At 45.2% G+C, this 19,364-nt stretch overlaps 1 protein-coding gene across 8 annotated transcripts in view; it reads left to right on the top strand.

Moving 5' to 3' along the window:
- Window positions 1-14,692, top strand: part of CCDC148 (coiled-coil domain containing 148) — a 210,139-nt gene extending 195,447 nt beyond the window's left edge. For all 8 annotated transcript variants that reach the window (XM_053260049.1, XM_053260039.1, XM_053260092.1 and 5 more), the window contains 2 exons: window positions 13,531-13,671; window positions 14,444-14,692. In XM_053260049.1, the coding sequence (XP_053116024.1) occupies window positions 13,531-13,671; window positions 14,444-14,590 (288 nt within the window). In that variant the 3' untranslated portion in view covers window positions 14,591-14,692. The remainder of the gene's footprint in view (window positions 1-13,530; window positions 13,672-14,443) is intronic.
- Window positions 14,693-19,364: the final 4,672 nt, after the last annotated feature.

Here is a 19,364-nt window from a genome sequence, read left to right as displayed (position 1 = left end):
GGCACCTTTTCAAGTGGTAATGCTTATATTTTATGAGTGAAAAGCAAAAATTCCTATCCAAACACAGTACAGTGCTTGTGCAGTGGCTGTTGCGGTGTCTACCTTGTGCTTCTTTTTAGACTATGAGCCCTTTTGGGACAGGGAACTTTCTTTCTTTCTTTCTTTCTTTCTTTCTTTCTTTCTTTCTTTCTTTCTTTGGTAAACTGCTCTGAGAACTTTTGTTGAGAAAAGCAGTATATAAATATTCTTAATAATAATCCACTTCAAGAGTGCACAGGATGGCTTCCATGACAATAAAACATACAACACTATTAAAAGAGTCTCAAGAATTCCAATATCTATCTATCTATCTCATTCTCTAAGGCGTACCCATGGCTAATCCCATGTGTGGCAGCTCTCGTGAGAGTTCACGAGCAGAAGCACCATGGTGATTGGGCAGTGGGGATTCCATATGCAGAAAGGGAGGAGGAGCCTGTGATGGTTAAAGTCAGTTGGAAAGCAACTGCTACTGGTCAGAAGATGTTCTTGATTGTAGAGGAGAGGAATCTAAATATATATAAAAGGATATTGGGCAGGGGTCTGCAAAGAGAGGGGTCATGAGGGAGGAAAGAGCCCCTTCAGGAGAAGGAGGCTGCTGCTTTGCGAATTAGACGAGGAAACAAGATGAACAAGGTCTGTTAACTAAGAGTGAGTGGAGGAGAGAGAAAGAAGGGAGGGGAAGAGAGAAAGAAGGAAGGTCGAGGGATGGGCCCAAGCCTGTCAGCGGCCTGAGGGGAACTAGCGGCCGTGGTGGCAGTGGCAGCAAGGAAGGGCCCAGTCAACCACTGCTGCTGTTTGGGGCTACCAAGGCCATTGGCAGAGCGAGGCAGGCAAGGGATGAGCCGAGGCCTGTCAGCGACCTGAGGGGAACGAGCAGCCGTGGTGGCAGCGAGGAAGGGCCCGGTCAACTACTGCTTCTCCTGTGGGGAGGAGCAGGAGTGGGGCTTGGGTGAGGGTAGGGAGGTCTCTGGGGATAGGGGGTTGCAGCTTGGCCAATTGGTGCCAGCAATGCTGCAGCTGCGACCAAGAAGAATGAGGGGAATGGAGTAAAGGGATAGAGGAATAAGGGTGAGAGGGATGGAAGCACCCAAAGAGGGATGAGAGGGATGGAAGCAATGGGGTGGAGGAGGAGCAGGAGTGTGGCTCAGGTGAGGGTAGAGATATCTCTCCGGTGAGGGGGGCTGTGGCAGTGGGTGAGGGGAGCAATCAGGTACTAGCACGCAGATGCTCTGCACAAGTTATGCTAGTAAACATAAAAGCAGCAGTTAAGAAGCAAACTGCAGATAAAACCACTCTAAATGTAACATTCCAGAGTTCCTGTTTCCAGGAACTCTGGAAGTATCACCATCAGTTAATCTTTAAAACCTTGATCATTGATTGTTGAAAGGCATGGGCAGCTTAAAAGAAAGCCATTGTCCAGTCTTGGAAATGCATCAGATTTGATGCTAGGCAAGTATGTCAGGAGTGAGCATTCTGGAGACAGGGTACCACCTCTGATGGCAGGGGCATCCAGGATGGGCCTTTGACAATTATCTTAATAGCCTGACAGGTTCATTGGGGAGCATGCCTAGCAGCCTAACTCTTTGAATGTTTACTCAGAAGTGAGCTCCATTGTGTTCAGCAAAGGTGTGCATGGGTTGTAGCCACAATTTGATGACAGGATGGTTGGGAATTGACTGAAGATGCCCTGCCACCTGCCTGCCTGTGGCTAGGTGAACAAAGCACGAGGACCAGAGGCGTAACTAGGGAAAACGGCGCCCGGGGCAAGCACTGAAATTGCACCCCCCCGCTCCCCCCACCCGGCCGCCCCAGGAAATATGGAAATGTGTCACAGCCATAGTCAAATGTGGGTTGTGGGCTTCATCCATGCAAGTATACTGGGACAGGAAAAAGGAAACATGAGGCTACAAGGCTCTTTAGAAATATATATTTTAAAGAAATGTCTTGCATACCAACAGCCTAGGTTTGGAGTCCTCATGGCCAGAAAATAAATGCTTTTAAACATAGTAATAGGTTTTGTGTCCCAAAATGGAAAAGACAAGACAGGTATTCTAGTCTTTTCCATCATAGATATTCTAGTCTATTCAAGATTTATGCTTATATTATAATAGAGACTTAAATTATAATAGACATATATTCTAGTCTATCATAGATATTCTATGTTTATTAATTCTATAATAATGTCTATTTGTAGCACACTTTACGTTGGTTGTATTCCTGGGAAACTCAATGGCCACATTCAGCCACCATTATTTGAGCCATGATCTCTTCCTCTTTCTGCTTCCCTCTCATACACAGTCTTAATAAATAACCTCCTGGTTTAATTAAATCACCGTTTGCTTATGCACCTGAACAGCAAAACTGAGGTTTGGGCCCTTCATATACCAGAATTGCAAACCACACTGTGTGATCCTAGTTTGGAGGGCTTACTTAGCAGTTTATTGGATGTAAGCTGTGAATGTGAATGCATCCAATTGGATTGAACATAAGGGCAAGTTATGGTTTGATTACATAGGAAGCTGTCTACAGAGTCAGATATTGGTCCACCTAGCTCACTATTGCCCACACTGACTGGCAGCAGCTCTCCAAGGTTTCAGGCAGGAGTTTCTCCCAGCCCTACCTGGAGGTAGGGATTGAACCTGGGATCTTCTGCATGCTATTTGCAATTACATCTGACTTGCTTGAAATAAATACACATAAATAAATACCCCCCAATATACATCTGACTTGCTTGAAATAAAAACACAGGCAAATCAAAAAGATCATAAGTAGGGGTGAGATTTTTCTTTGTTTTAAAAAAGCCTTCCCAATTTCCTCTTATTTTTAAAACTCTCTCAAAGGAAAATATAAGTTTAATATGTAAAACAAAATGCACATTGAATGAAAAACCGTGATTAACTTTTTAAAAACTATAAAGTATGTAATTAGAAGGATTCCATTACATTAAGATACCAATTTCTTTAAAGCCAGAAATAATACCTACTGAAACTTTAATTATTTAAACAAGGAGAGAAAAAGGCATGTTATCTTCCCTAACAAAGATTAAAATCAATTTAATTGGTTCTCCACTGCCTTGACATGATTCTCGCTGTGAGTCAAGCAACCAAAAAGGGAAATTAATATCGCAGCTGTTAATCAAGTGATATTTGTGCACTCTATCTTATTAAAGCTACAGGGGCAGAAAGAAAAACTTCCCATTGCTACTTTTTTGGACCAATTTGTTCACACTGTATTAAATGGGATTTCCCCCCCTTCAAAAATATAGATGCTGTACTTATGTTTTGGAGACAGAACATCTACAATATGTACAAGGCACAAATGAACAAGGCTGAAAATGTTGTAGACTGTATGTTGCTAATAAAAATCTGCTATAAAGAATAAACCTAGTATTAATCCAGACAGACTGAACATTATTCAAAAATCATATTAATAAGTTCCAAATTAAATTTGCCACCCCACCCACCCCCATGCTAAGGGATGATCCAGAAGTTGTAATTATTAGCAGAGCTGCAAAGATCTTGTGTACTAGTACTACTAGTTTCCTTTTGCAATCCCACCTCTGCAAAAGGAAACTCATGCATGCAAGCCAGGAGAGCGACTTGTGGCTCCACTTGCATTGCATGAGCTTCCTTTTGCAGAGGTGGGATTGCAAAAGGAAACTCGCGCAATGCAAGTGGAGCCACAAGTCGCTCTCCTGGCTTGCATGCATGAGTTTCCTTTTGCAATCCCACCGGGACTCACACAATGCAAGCCAGAAACACAATGCAAGCCAGAAACACACACAATGCAAGCCAGGAGAGCGCCACTGGCTCCACTTGCAGGCAGCTACCCTCGGTTTGGCGGGGGGGGGGGGGAAGCCTGCTATGCAAAGCACAGAAGAGCTAAAAGGAGAACGTTATGCAAGGGAGTAGGGACATTCTCACACACACAACACACACGGGGGAGAGAGAGATTTGAGCAATGAAACTTACTTTGTTAATGTAGAACAGAAGAATAAATGCAGCCAGAGGGCAGTGTGGTGGGCAAACAGCAGGCAGGCAGAGTCACAGAACGTCCCCAGCAGCAGCTGTTCTCTCAACTAAAGCAAGTATTCCGCTCCACTCCTCGTGCGTGCAGCAAGCAGGGAGGGAGGAGCTGAGACAACCAGCATGGTAGGCATGTTTTCTCCGGCAGCCAATGGGAGCTCCCGCCCGCCGGAGATCTCCGTAATGACCAAAAAAATAAAAAATTTAAAAAAAAATTTTTTTTTGCCAAAGGCAGGCGATTAGTGGGGGCACTTTTTGGTGCCCCCTGCCAAGTGGCACCTGGCGCACGTGCCCCCCCTGCCCCCCCATCGTTACGCCCCTGACGAGGACACAGGGAGCATGCTACAGTTTCATTGTTGAATGTAAAATGCCACTGGAGAGTCTTTTCCTGTGACAGCAGAGAGCCGAGATCAGTGCTTAGCCCTGCACACTTGTTTACAAAAGAACATGCCAGAAAGATACTACTGAATAAACTCTGCAAACCAAAATCAATAATACATCTATATGCGAACCCGTGAAAGTGAATGAAGTTCAGCCAATTTGGACGTTTTGGAAAGGCAGGATATAAATCTTGAAAATAAATTAAAGTACTTATAAAATCTGGAAAGTCTCTGTAGTTGAGTGTGTAAATTGACCAGGCTTGTTAACTATAGTTTTGTCCATAAGTGACCTAAACAAAAGGCACTTCCCCCTCATGATTCAAAAGCTGAGTCATTCCATCTACTTGAGTGTATAGAAGAGTATCTATAGAAGAGTACTCTCATGCCTTAAGATTGCTACATTCTTTTTGCATTTGTCAAATATAGTTTCCTCTTCTTACAACAACCAAAAAGCCCAAAGTTCATTAATTAGGCTTTTGTTTCAGCCTTTTTGGGAATCTGCTGGAGTGTAAAACGTTTACAAAAGGTTCTTAGTGTAACATATTGAGATCTTGACTCATGGAATGATCACGTTATCCTAGAATTGCAGTATGTCATGTGGCAGGGTTGGGGGTGGAATCAGGTAGTTTTGGCTTGTACTTGTCACTCACTTAAAAAGATAATTAAATCATTTTTAGTTTCGGAATGATTTTTCAAACTATAGAGACAAACACTGGGTGCTAAAGTTTTGCTTTGGAAATAAGTAATCAGTTGACTTCTAAATATTAAGTGCTCTATTTTGCAAGGGTTGCTCCAAGAATCCAGTGAATTCTGTACATAGGACTGATAGCAACCCTGACCTACATTGGTACCCGCTCAGCTTCTACCCTGACCCAGGTTGTCAAAATTTAATTGTATGGCACATCTGGCCTGTGCCTAGGTTGGGAATATGTGCTGGCAGAGTAGCACCTTTGGCTGTCACAGCACCAGGAAGGAGTAACCCTGCTAACTAGGCAAAGAGAGACACCTTTCAAAGAGATGAATTTCTTATATTTAGCAGGGAGAGAGCAACTGGCCCTATTCAACCCCAGCGCAGCATCCCTCCAGTGACTGTTGCTGGTGGCTAGTTTGTGTTTCTTTTCGGAGAGTTCTCTGTCCCCAAAGGGCTCACAATCTTCTTATTTCTCTGTATAAATGGCTTTGAGAACCTTTTAATTGAAAAGCAATATATAAACAACATTAGTGGTAGAAGGATCTTTGGGCCCCAGATTGTCTCTTTGTGCTGATGGGATCATTCCACTGGAGAAGTTGATTGTCAACCGCTCAGTTCACCTAATTACCTAATCAACAGTTTCAATACAATTGCCGACATCTGAGAGAAAATTGATACAGCAAGGCCCACTCCATTGGCTCAGCTACGACCAACTGCCACTTGGCTCCTCCCTTTCCAGAATGGTCTCCATTAGCAGACATTCCACTGGCTGCATCAGGAAAGGTGAGACAACAAGGCCCACTCCATTGGCTCAGCTACGACCAACTGCCACTTGGCTCCTCCCTTTCCAGAATGGTCTCCATTAGCAGACATTCCACTGGCTGCATCAGGAAAGGTGAGACAACAAGGCCCACTCCATTGGCTCAGCTACGACCAACTGCCACTTGGCTCCTCCCTTTCCAGAATGGTCTCCATTAGCAGACATTCCACTGGCTGCATCAGGAAAGGTGAGGCAACAAGGCCCACTCCATTGGCTCAGCTACGACCAACTGCCACTTGGCTCCTCCCTTTCCAGAATGGTCTCCATTAGCAGACATTCCACTGGCTGCATCAGGAAAGGTGAGGCAACAAGGCCCACTCCATTGGCTCAGCTACGACCAACTGCCACTTGGCTCCTCCCTTTCCAGAATGGTCTCCATTAGCAGACATTCCACTGGCTGCATCAGGAAAGGTGAGGCAACAAGGCCCACTCCATTGGCTCAGCTACGACCAACTGCCACTTGGCTCCTCCCTTTCCAGAATGGTCTCCATTAGCAGACATTCCACTGGCTGCATCAGGAAAGGTGAGGCAACAAGGCCCACTCCATTGGCTCAGCTACGACCAACTGCCACTTGGCTCCTCCCTTTCCAGAATGGTCTCCATTAGCAGACATTCCACTGGCTGCATCAGGAAAGGTGAGACAACAAGGCCCACTCCATTGGCTCAGCTACGACCAACTGCCACTTGGCTCCTCCCTTTCCAGAATGGTCTCCATTAGCAGACATTCCACTGGCTGCATCAGGAAAGGTGAGACAACAAGGCCCACTCCATTGGCTCAGCTACGACCAACTGCCACTTGGCTCCTCCCTTTCCAGAATGGTCTCCATTAGCAGACATTCCACTGGCTGCATCAGGAAAGGTGAGGCAACAAGGCCCACTCCATTGGCTCAGCTACGACCAACTGCCACTTGGCTCCTCCCTTTCCAGAATGGTCTCCATTAGCAGACATTCCACTGGCTGCATCAGGAAAGGTGAGGCAACAAGGCCCACTCCATTGGCTCAGCTACGACCAACTGCCACTTGGCTCCTCCCTTTCCAGAATGGTCTCCATTAGCAGACATTCCACTGGCTGCATCAGGAAAGGTGAGGCAACAAGGCCCACTCCATTGGCTCAGCTACGACCAACTGCCACTTGGCTCCTCCCTTTCCAGAATGGTCTCCATTAGCAGACATTCCACTGGCTGCATCAGGAAAGGTGAGGCAACAAGGCCCACTCCATTGGCTCAGCTACGACCAACTGCCACTTGGCTCCTCCCTTTCCAGAATGGTCTCCATTAGCAGACATTCCACTGGCTGCATCAGGAAAGGTGAGGCAACAAGGCCCACTCCATTGGCTCAGCTACGACCAACTGCCACTTGGCTCCTCCCTTTCCAGAATGGTCTCCATTAGCAGACATTCCACTGGCTGCATCAGGAAAGGTGAGACAACAAGGCCCACTCCATTGGCTCAGCTACGACCAACTGCCACTTGGCTCCTCCCTTTCCAGAATGGTCTCCATTAGCAGACATTCCACTGGCTGCATCAGGAAAGGTGAGACAACAAGGCCCACTCCATTGGCTCAGCTACGACCAACTGCCACTTGGCTCCTCCCTTTCCAGAATGGTCTCCATTAGCAGACATTCCACTGGCTGCATCAGGAAAGGTGAGACAACAAGGCCCACTCCATTGGCTCAGCTACGACCAACTGCCACTTGGCTCCTCCCTTTCCAGAATGGTCTCCATTAGCAGACATTCCACTGGCTGCATCAGGAAAGGTGAGGCAACAAGGCCCACTCCATTGGCTCAGCTACGACCAACTGCCACTTGGCTCCTCCCTTTCCAGAATGGTCTCCATTAGCAGACATTCCACTGGCTGCATCAGGAAAGGTGAGGCAACAAGGCCCACTCCATTGGCTCAGCTACGACCAACTGCCACTTGGCTCCTCCCTTTCCAGAATGGTCTCCATTAGCAGACATTCCACTGGCTGCATCAGGAAAGGTGAGGCAACAAGGCCCACTCCATTGGCTCAGCTACGACCAACTGCCACTTGGCTCCTCCCTTTCCAGAATGGTCTCCATTAGCAGACATTCCACTGGCTGCATCAGGAAAGGTGAGGCAACAAGGCCCACTCCATTGGCTCAGCTACGACCAACTGCCACTTGGCTCCTCCCTTTCCAGAATGGTCTCCATTAGCAGACATTCCACTGGCTGCATCAGGAAAGGTGAGGCAACAAGGCCCACTCCATTGGCTCAGCTACGACCAACTGCCACTTGGCTCCTCCCTTTCCAGAATGGTCTCCATTAGCAGACATTCCACTGGCTGCATCAGGAAAGGTGAGGCAACAAGGCCCACTCCATTGGCTCAGCTACGACCAACTGCCACTTGGCTCCTCCCTTTCCAGAATGGTCTCCATTAGCAGACATTCCACTGGCTGCATCAGGAAAGGTGAGACAACAAGGCCCACTCCATTGGCTCAGCTACGACCAACTGCCACTTGGCTCCTCCCTTTCCAGAATGGTCTCCATTAGCAGACATTCCACTGGCTGCATCAGGAAAGGTGAGACAACAAGGCCCACTCCATTGGCTCAGCTACGACCAACTGCCACTTGGCTCCTCCCTTTCCAGAATGGTCTCCATTAGCAGACATTCCACTGGCTGCATCAGGAAAGGTGAGACAACAAGGCCCACTCCATTGGCTCAGCTACGACCAACTGCCACTTGGCTCCTCCCTTTCCAGAATGGTCTCCATTAGCAGACATTCCACTGGCTGCATCAGGAAAGGTGAGACAATAAGGCCCACTCCATTGGCTCAGCTGGGACCCGCTCTTTGGATCTGCCCCTCCCAAAACTCTCTTTTTACAGTCCCCATTCCAACTGGCCATTGTACTCCTTTCTGTAACAACTGGTACAAACGGCATTTGTTTTCCTCTTCTCTTCCATTTCTTTTGTATTGTGCCTGTTAGATTGCATGCCATTATTTTACAGTGTAAAATATCCTGAGTGTATTGGTCGAAAGGCAGGATATAAATGTAATACATGATATTACAGGATCTTGTGTTGGGTGATATTTTAAAGGATATTAAATATCATAGTTTCTCATGATAAAATAACAGAGACAAATCACTTAAAGCTGGATTGCATTGCTTGAATTAAAAAAAAAAGACGTTTTTTAAAAGAATTGCTTTCATTCTGAATACCCTTTCATAGGAGACAGCCTCAATAAGAATTAACAGTTTAATTTTGCAGTTATTAATCTGGCCAATTAATTGGTCATAATTGAATTGTGCCTTCACTTTGGTGTCCCCTTGTCTTCCAGCTGGCAAGATGATAGGCTTTATAATATTGATCTAGCTCTATATTTCTTTATTTGAAGCAGTAAAGCCATCCTGTTATCTGTGTCTTAAAACAGATATAAACAGTGTCTGATAACAGAAGAAAAAGCCACACTCCAACTGCTCTCTGGCTTACTCCTCAGTGTTTTTTTCTTTTTTTTTCTTTTTTGCATTAGTCACTTGATTAGATATGTCAGCAACTGTGCTCTACTTCAGATTGATTTATACTCAGGGCTCTTGCTAGTTTTCTTTCTCCCAAAACACCATTAGCCCATGTCTACATATCCTGCATGACAACAAATCCTGCTGTACAAAAACTGCCTAGGCATTTTGAAGCGTAATGCATTGCAAAGGAAGGGAGAGACTGAGCTGGTGGCTGGCACAGGCAAATCGAGGGCCAAGCTACATGTTAATTTATAGATGTAGAACTATTGCTGCCCAGTGCCACCACTACTGCCCACTGCCCAATAATTTTCCCTATGTGGGGTGGGCCCTGACTTACCGGTGGCAGGGGTAGTAGCAGTGGCAGGCAGCCCCATCAGTGGTGGCGGTGCTTCTCTCATCTGCTCTCTCACCATTCACACAGTTTGAATTGGTTTCCTTCCATTCCCCTTCCCACAATGACCAGCCCCACAAGTGCCATTCCTGAGTGACACTAAGGGAAGTTCTGGAAACCCTGTCTGAAGTAGTACACTTTTATTATCTACATTTTCAAAACCATAAAAGGGAACTTTCCATGCCCAGAACTGGAAACCCTTCTTTTATATGACTCCCAGAGCGGCTTCCAAAGTTGAGAGATCCTAGGCAAAGTGGGCTCTTTGTGGGCTCCCTCCATATGGGTGGGCCCTCATTTACTAGGTGGTGGTAAACAGCAGGAACTATGGCAGCGGAAGAGCTTCGCTCAGCAGACAAGTGTGTGTGCTGTTCGAATTAATCACCCCTTCCATTTCCCAGAAGCACTGTCTGGCTCCTTGGTGTCATTCCAGAATGAGACTAAGGGGAAACCAGTTCAAACCGTGTACATGCCTTCAGCTGTGGAGATGCTGAGGGAAGCATTGCTGCTGTTGCCATGGTTGCTGCTCTCTACCACTTCTACTGCCCACTGTTGCCTGGTGAGCCAGGGTCTACCAGCATGGCAAAGAAAGTCCCATTCAGCAGGCTTACCAAGTATCAACAGTAGGGGACAGTAGTCGAGCATAGCAGTAATGATGGTAGCCCAGCAGGCTGGCATTGGCAGTCATGGGCATGGGCCCCTGGCATTTGTCCCAGAATGCCACATGCCGATGCCCGTCCTCCTCCTCCCAGATGTGGAAATACTGAAGGAATTTTGGGGCCCAAGGAGGAAGGAAAGAAGGTGGTTTTAGACAAAGCATAGTTTATTCCAAACCTGAGTTTTAGAAGTACTTGGACAATGATGGCTGCGTGTGTGTTTTCATGTATATATGAGAGAGTGCTGATGAGAAAAATGAAAGCAGAGATGGTTTTAAGTAGGGCCGCCTCCAAGAAACATTAAGAGCTACAAATAGGGAACGAAAGGATGTGAAGCGGGAACATCCTGAACTAAAATCAGAGCCACTTTCCTTGTTAGCTTCTCTATCAGTCTTCCTCTCGTGACTGCTCTATGCCATCGCTGTAACATATCAAGAGGTTCACCACATGAAATCCTACATCAAAACAGACTTCTCAGTTGCCCTCAGTCTGCTACCTTGTCCATTTTCATTAAATTCAAAGGGCTTTCCCAGAAAGCTACTTCCTTAATGCCCTTGGGTGCTGTAAAACCCAACTGAAATTGCAGAAATGTCTGCGAGAAAGTTAGGTACATTTTGTTATGTCCTCATCCTGAGTTTGGAAAATAAGTAGATGTGGAAGCAACAACCACTCCCAGTTCTTACTAGACCTTCACAGTTGATGTGACCGTGGCAATGGTCTTCATTTCCAGAGCTGGGTCTTGCTGGTTCTACTGCTTGCAGTTAAAGCTATCTCGGAGGCCCTAGGGACCCATATTGGGAGGGTGGCCAGGAGGGGGATGTCTTATTCATTCATTCATTCATTCATTCATTCATTCATTCATTACATTTATATACCGCCCAAACTTTCATCTCTGGGTGGTTAACATAAAACAGTTGTCTTATCAGGCTTATCATGCTGCCACTGCCTTCTCCCACCCTTAGGGATGTTTCCATTTGAGGATGTAGAATGGGTGGGAGAAGGTGTGAGAGACTCATGCTGCCACTGCCTCCTGCCCTTTAAAACTGTCTCCTCCCAGGAGATTCTGGGAGGAAGGTCAAGGGGGAGGAAAAGTTGCCACTGAAAGACCTGGACCCTTGGAGGGTGGGTAGAAGAGGAGGAGGAGGAGGAGGAGGAGGAGGAGCTAGAAGCAGATGAGCTCTTGCTGCTGCCCCTGCATCCCTCTGTTTTTCATTCACCAAGGGGAGGATGGAAGCTGCCCTTCCACCCTCACTCAGTGCCTTGTCCCCTGCCCTCCTTTCTTCCCCATTCCCTGCATGGGGACAGGCCAGTGGGACTGGAAGAGGAAGTGGGGTGAGAGGCATGAGGTTTCCACTGCAGGGCCCAGCACCTTGGCACTGCTTCTGTGCACCTGTACTTTAACAAGCCCAATCCAGACATTACATTGTAGGTAATCTCTACTATATAGAGAAGTCTGTACACATGTACAGGTTGTTGTGTGGATAATTGTGCATGCATTCATTTTAAAAGTGATCCTGCATACAGGCCCCTTCAAATGCAGGGTACAGATGGGAAGTGCACTGCTGTACATGTGTTGAACACCATGTGTGAAAGGCTGTAGGTGCATACAATGTATACAAACTGTAACTGCATTGAATGTCACTTGTGAAAAGGACTTAATTTGCCAAAGCTGCCTCTTAGATTCTTCCATGCAGCTCTAGGTACTCCTGGCTTTCCTTGTTGCTTTATGTGTGTTTGAGGTGAGGCTTTTTGCTGTTAAATTAATTCATAGTGAGTTTGGTGCCCATTCTGGAAATTCTCTCTCCAGAAATGATTTTTAAAATAGTTTTTTAAAAAATTATATCAAGGCATAAAAATGGTATATTGCCTACCACTACAGATTACGGGCTTTTCCCTACATAGGTTTATTGTGTTTCTTTTTTAAGCGCCTGAAATACTTCCTGCTTAGCTCACGCACAAGATCCGGATGCCTGCCTCAGCTTCTGCAGAATCCAGTTATACCTCCATGCGGGTTTTGGCACTCTGGCCAGGTGTTTAACACAGTCCTCACACTACTTTTACAGTGCCACCTGCCAACTAGAGATTATAAATGCTTCTCTGAGGGAAGGCAGGATGACTCCTTGTCTTAAGGAGGCTATCATTAGACCACTTCTGAAGAAGCCTGCCTTGGATCCCTCGGAGTTAAGCAACTACAGGCCTGTCTCCAACCTTCCATGGCTGGACAGGGTGATTGAGAAGGTGGTGGCCTGTCAGCTCCAGGCAGTCTTGGAGGAAACTGCTTATCTAGGCCCATTTCAAACTGGTTTTCGGACAGCCTATGGGGTGGAGACTGCCTTGGTCAGCCGGAAGATGATCTCCAACTGGGAATTGACAAAGAGAGTGTGACTCTGTTGTTCCTTTTGGATCTCTCCGTGGCTTTTGATACTATTGTCCATAGTATCCTTCTGGAACGTCTGAGGGGATTGAGGGTGGGAGGCACTGCTTTGCGGTGGTTCCACTCCTACCTCACGGGCAGATTCCAGATGGTGTCCCTTGGAGACTGTTGTTCTTCCAAGTCTGAACTTTCCCATGGTGTTCCTCAGGGCTCCATAACCCTGCTAATTGAGCAAAGAGGCACCTTTTTAAAGTGGTGATTCTCTTATGTTTAGCAGGGGGAGAGTAACAGGCCCTATCCAATCCCTGAACAGCATCCCTATACTGGCTGTTGCTGGTGTCTACCTTAAATTTCTTTGTAGACAGTGAGCTCTTTGAGGTCAGGGGACCGTTTTATTTATGTATTATTTATTTTTCTCTGTAAACCGCTTTGAGAACTTTGGTTGAAGAGCCGTATATAAATATTTGTAGTAGTAGTAAATGATTTTAATGTTAATGATTGTAATGTTTAAATGATTTGTTTAATTTAGTTTTGTTTTTAATTATTAATTGATTTTAAATGTTTTTGTTTTGACATAAACAAAAAACTGCCCTGAGGCAGTTTATAAATAAATAAATAAAGCAAGCAAGCTTATTTTCTTGTCTCTTTTCCTAACCATTTTTAAATGGCCTCTCTTAGGTTGCTATTGTGGCAGAATGTGATCCGGCTAGAATGATGGCTGACACTATTGCATCTAAAGCTCGGATGGGCATTGGAACAGAAGAAGAGTTTTTTCTACAGAAACCTCTCTTTGATTTGCATACATTCAGTGCCGAGCAGGTAGTTGCCCATATTAATGGCAGAAAACTTAAATGTGGAAAGTTAATTATGCTCTATGTATAAGCCCCTGGAGCAGGGAGATATGGCTATTTTCTAGCGAAGATAGGATATTTCCCCTATCTCTTACTCCAATTTTTATGATTGGGTCACAAGATATAGTACCATCTCACCCTCACAAATAAGTTAATGCATATGAGCTTCCCCATGCTACCACAGTTGTGTGTGTGTGTGTGTGTACACACACACACACACACACACACACCACCCATTAATCCCCATACTTCTTTGTAATGTGAAGTACTTACCCCTTAAGTAAAATGAGGTACTTATCCCTGAATCCCATACCCCTAGATTAAATGTAAGTTTAAGTATACATAACTGAACTAAATATATATGCTTACCTATTTATCCTGTCTACAGGGTACTTGAGAGTGCATGCATAGTGCCCTTGTTGTACTTGGAAGTGCATGCATAGTCCCACTTATTACCATACATAGTATCCTTGATTTCTGTGTTCAGTGGGAAAATCTCATGCTCCCCTTAATACGTGTGTGTGTGTGTGTGCCCGTGCGCACACAAGCATGTGTATATACATTTTCATGGGAACTGAGGCCATGGCTATCTTTACCTACATGGATTTAAAATTTATTTTAATACAATTAAAGCAACGTATTCATAACTACAGTTATGTGTTCATCATCAGTATTCTTTCTTTTAACTATTCGTCATCAGTATTCAGTATGTTCGTCATCAGTATTCTTTCTTTTAACAGATCATTTCTGATACCCGGGTTCGGGTAGAGCTAGCCCTTCGAGAAGCTGGACTTCATAAAACACTTTACGCTCAGGAGCTTTTACCTCAGATTCCCCCACCCAAACCTCCAAGGAGGGACATGGACTCCACAGTCTTCAAAATGTAGAACTGGGAACTAATCAAAGATTTTGAATCTTCAGAAAGCTTTCATCAAGAATCATTTAATAAACTATTTTAATTCAGGAAATAAATTGGATGTTGAGTTGTGGAGGTTGTGTGGATTTTTCTTTCTTTCTTTTTGTTTTCTCAAGTTAAATCATGTTGGGGAAAATGTTGCTAAATGCTCATTTGACCATTTAACACTCCCCCACAATCTTGAAAGTTGCTCTATTGTAGCATATTCTTGAGAGCACAGTTTACTGACGCTGTAGTCTAATTATTTCAGGTGAAATCCTCCTTTTTAGATGAAAATCTGCAAGAAATAACTCTGCTGGAGACAAATGGCCATATGGAAATCTATATAATTATTTCCGTCAAGGCTAGACAGCCCAGTGTGGTGTCCTAGATAGAGTGCTGGGCTTGGGACTAGAAAAACCTGGGTTCAAATTTCTGCTCAGCCATGAAGCTCACTGGGTGACTTTGGGTCAGTTGTAATCGCTCCGCCTGATCTGCCTCAGAAGGTACCTGAGAGGAAAAAATGGGATAGGAAAATCTATATATGTATGTATGCTCCCTCAACACTGGAGGAAGGGTGGGATACAAATGTAATTGCAGGTAGAAATGATGACCTGTGATTTCAGGCTCTCTTTGAGTTCCTGACACAAGAACATAGGATCTTTCAAGTTCCTTTAAAGTTAAAATTTTAAAGTTTAAAATTCATAAGCCTGGGTACTGTGCTTGTGCAGGACTTAACAGGGTAGAATTACCTGTGGATCGCTTAAAGATCAATAGTTGCAATGTTTAAGTTGCTTTCTACCATTGGTCCATCTAGCTCGGTATTGTCTACCCAGACTGGCAGTTTCTTCTGCAAAGTTGCAGGCAGTAGTCTCTCTCAGCCCTATCTGGAGATGCTAGGGAGGGAACTTTCTGCATGCAAGCATTCAGGTGCTCTTCCCCGAGTGGCCCCATCCCCTAAGGGGAATATCTTACAGTGCTCACATATAGTCTCCTATTCAAATGCAAACCTGAGCAGACTCTGCTTAGCAAAGGGCATAATTCATGCTTGCTAACACAAGACCAGCTCTCCTCCCTTGGATACTTGGGAATGGCTTTTGTGTGTGAAGCTGATGAGCTTCCATATTGTTCTAGAGTGCATCTAGACATGCATAATTTTAGCAGTGAACCTGCTGCGGAAGTGCATTCATCATGTTTTGGTCAGACACAGTCTTCTTCCCCCAGATAGAGCTTGTGGAAGCCTGATCTCCCTGTTTTGCCAAAGAAGCTGCTGTGCACAGTGCCAGGGTCATGGCTATAACTGAACAGCAGCAGGAGGGGATGTCCCTTGGCCCCTGAGAGAGAGAGGCAGCCCACCAGGAGCTTTCCTGGAGCAGCCCACCAGGAGCTTTAACAGCCGGCTTTACCGCGGGTTTTCTGCAAGGCTTTATTGCAAGTTTTAAGTTGCCCAATAAATCAGGCTACACTCTAACACATGATGAAAAACCCAAATTGTGTGTGAAGTGCTCCCTGATAGCTTGCAGGGACTTTGGGGTAAATTTGGCCGACATGTGAACGCACACCTCCATTCCGGAGGAGATGCTAACTAAAAGCCAGGTGTGGAAAACTTCCAGCTGAGCACCAGCTTGCACTTTGCCCTTCCCTCCCCACTTTACAAATAAAAAGGTGGTGGGGTGAGGGCAAGGAACCATTTTCTCTTTTTGTCTCAGGGCCTACCCTAACCTTGCTGCAGTCCTGCACAGTGCTGACTGGCTAGCAACCATTGAAATCACTAACCCACTTCCCCTATTTTCTCCAAATAGTTTTCAAACATTTAAAATCTGATGCCCCTTTTTAAAAAAAATGTTGTAGAGAAATGAATATATATTTAATTTAATACATGTGCATCAGTGCTTTTTAAAAAAAAGACAGCCTACTTAAAGCATGTAGATGAGTGAGACAGATTACTGAATCAGCAATGGATGTACTGGCCAGTATGTCTATAAAGTGGGTTGTGAAGGTTGGGAGAAGCTGGGCTTGAACTGGGGAGTGGTGGGGACACACACACACCGAAATTTGTCTGTACATTGTTCATATACCCTTTGATTTATTCTTTCCGTTCCTAAAGCATCCTTCCTGTTGCCTGCCAACCCAGATTCCTTCTATGAAACATCCAGAGAAGCAAGAGGCAAGTCCTCCTTCCTGCTGTACAGAGAGCATTCCACTAAACATGGATATCTAATAGGGGCCTATTAGAATGGTCCACCCGAAGAGGTTACTGGATCCGGTAGGATTCCAAGAAACCTTGGAGGGATTCAATGTTGGCTCTGCTGGTGATCCTGTTGATGCCCTGGTTGAGAACTGGAACAACTTGCTCACCAGGGCAGTAGACACGATTGCTCCTAAGCATCCCCTCCAACCTGCTTCAAAATTGGCCCCTTGGTTTATGGAAGATCTACGGGGGCTGAAGCGGCAAGGTAGGCGACTGGAGCACAAGTGGAGAAAAACTCGATTCGCATCCGACAGATTACGACATGGAGCATATTTAAAGATCTATGCTCAGGCGATACATGCGGCAAAGAAGCGGTTCTTTTCTGCCCATATTGCCTCTGCAAGTTCATGTCCAGCGGAGTTGTTCAGGGTTGTGAAGGGACTAGTGTCTGCCCCCTCTCCCTTGAACCAGAATTTGGAAGCATCAGTTACCCGCTGTGGTGTGTTTAATGAATTTTTCACAGACAAAATCTCTCAGATTCGGGCCAACTTAGATGGAGATTCCACAATTAATTTGGTGTCTGAGCTGGTGATGTCCGACAACTCTTATACTGGATTCGACTGGATCAATTTCAGTTTGTGACTCCTGATGATGTGGACAAGCTGCTTGGAGCGTTGAGGCCTACCACTTGTCCTCTTGACCCTTGTCAAACATGGCTTGTTCGATCTAGTAGGAAGGCTGTTGTAGGAGGCCTGGTAGAAATCATAAATGCTTCTCTGAGGGAGGGCAGGATGCCTCCTTGTCTTAAGGAGGCAATTATTAGACCTCTTCTAAAGAAGCCTGCGTTAGATCCCTCAGAGTTGAGCAATTATAGGCCTGTTTCCAATCTCCCATGGCTGGGCAAGATAATTGAGAGGGTGGTGGCCTCTCAGCTCCAGGCGGTCTTGGAAGAAACTAATTATCTGGACCCATTTCAAACTGGCTTTCAAGGGGGCTATGGGGTAGAGACTGCCTTGGTCGGCCTGATGGATGATCTCCAACTGGCAATGGACAGAGGAAGTGTGACTCTGTTGGTTCTCTTGGATCTCTCGGCGGCTTTCGATACTATCGACCATAGTATCCTTCTGGAACATCTGAGGGTGTTGGGGGGTGGGAGGCACTGTTTCACAGTGGTTCCGCTCCTACCTCTCGGATAGATTCCAGATGGTGTCGATTGGAGATTGTTGCTCTTCAAAATCTGAGCTTATAAGTATGGTGTCCCTCAAGGCTCCATACTTTCTCCAATGCTTTTTAACATCTACATGAAACCGCTGGGAGAGATCATCAGGGGATTTGGAGCTGGGTGTTACCAGTACGCTGATAACACCCAGATCTACTTCTCCATGTCAGCTTCTTCAGGAGTTGGCATATCCTCCCTAAATGCCTGCCTGGAAGCAGTAATGGGCTGGATGAGGGAGAATAAACTGAAGCTGAATCCAGATAAGATGGAGGTACTGTGCGGGGTCGGAACTCTAGAGATGATTTTGATCTGCCTGTTCTAGACGGGGTCACACTTCCCCAAAAGCAACAGTTCCGCAGTCTGGGAGTACTTCTGGATCAACGTCTCTCCTTAGTTTCTCAGGTAGAGGTGGTGGCCAGGGGTGCTTTTTATCAGCTCCGGCTGATACACCAGCTGCGCCCATTTCTCGAGATTAATGACCTCAAAACAGTGGTACATTTATTGGTAACCTCCAGACTTGACTTCTGTAATGCGCTGTACGTGGGGCTGCCTTTGTACGTAGTCTGGAAACTTCAGTTGGTTCAGAATGCGGCAGCCAGGTTGGTCTCTGGGTCATCTCAGAGAGACCACATTACTCCTTTGTTGATGGAGTTACACTGGCTGCCAATAGGTTTCCGGGCAAAATACAAAGTGCTAGTTATGACTTATAAAGCCCTAAACGGCTTAGGCCCTGGGTATTTAAGAGAGCGTCTTCTTCGCTATGAGCCCCACCGGCCGCTGAGGTCACTTGAGGAGGTCCGTCTCCAGCTGCCACCAACTCGTTTGGTGGCTACACAGAGACGGGCCTTCTCGGCTGCTGCCCCGAGATTGTGGAATGCGCTCCCTGCTGAGATACGATCCTCCCCATCTCTGGCAATTTTCAAAAAACACCTAAAAATACATCTCTTCAACCAGGCTTTCTCAGCTTTTTAAAACTTGTTTTTAAATTCTTCTGATTATTTAATTGTTGTTTTACGATGTTTTTAATGGTTAATTATTGTTTATGCTTTATTATTTTTGTTTTAATTATTAACTGATTTTAATGGTGTTTTAATGTAAACCGCCCTGAGCCTTTTGGAAGGGCGGTATAAAAGTTTTTAATAATAATAATAATAATAATAATAATAATAATAAATAATTAATAATAATAATAATAATAATAATAATAATAATAATAATAATAATAATAATAATATAAAAATATCAAAATGCAATTAGGTCTTTAGTGGACCGTATTTCTTTTTTATAAATAATTTGCTTCTCATTGTAATCCTTGCACACAACATCCAAAATGGTTGCATTACCTGTTTAGTAGCA

Source organism: Hemicordylus capensis, chromosome 1, assembly GCF_027244095.1.
Source record: "Hemicordylus capensis ecotype Gifberg chromosome 1, rHemCap1.1.pri, whole genome shotgun sequence".
Classification (NCBI taxonomy): domain Eukaryota; kingdom Metazoa; phylum Chordata; class Lepidosauria; order Squamata; family Cordylidae; genus Hemicordylus; species Hemicordylus capensis.
The sequence above is the reverse complement of the archived record's forward strand: the minus strand, read 5'-3'. Positions and strand labels throughout refer to the sequence as shown.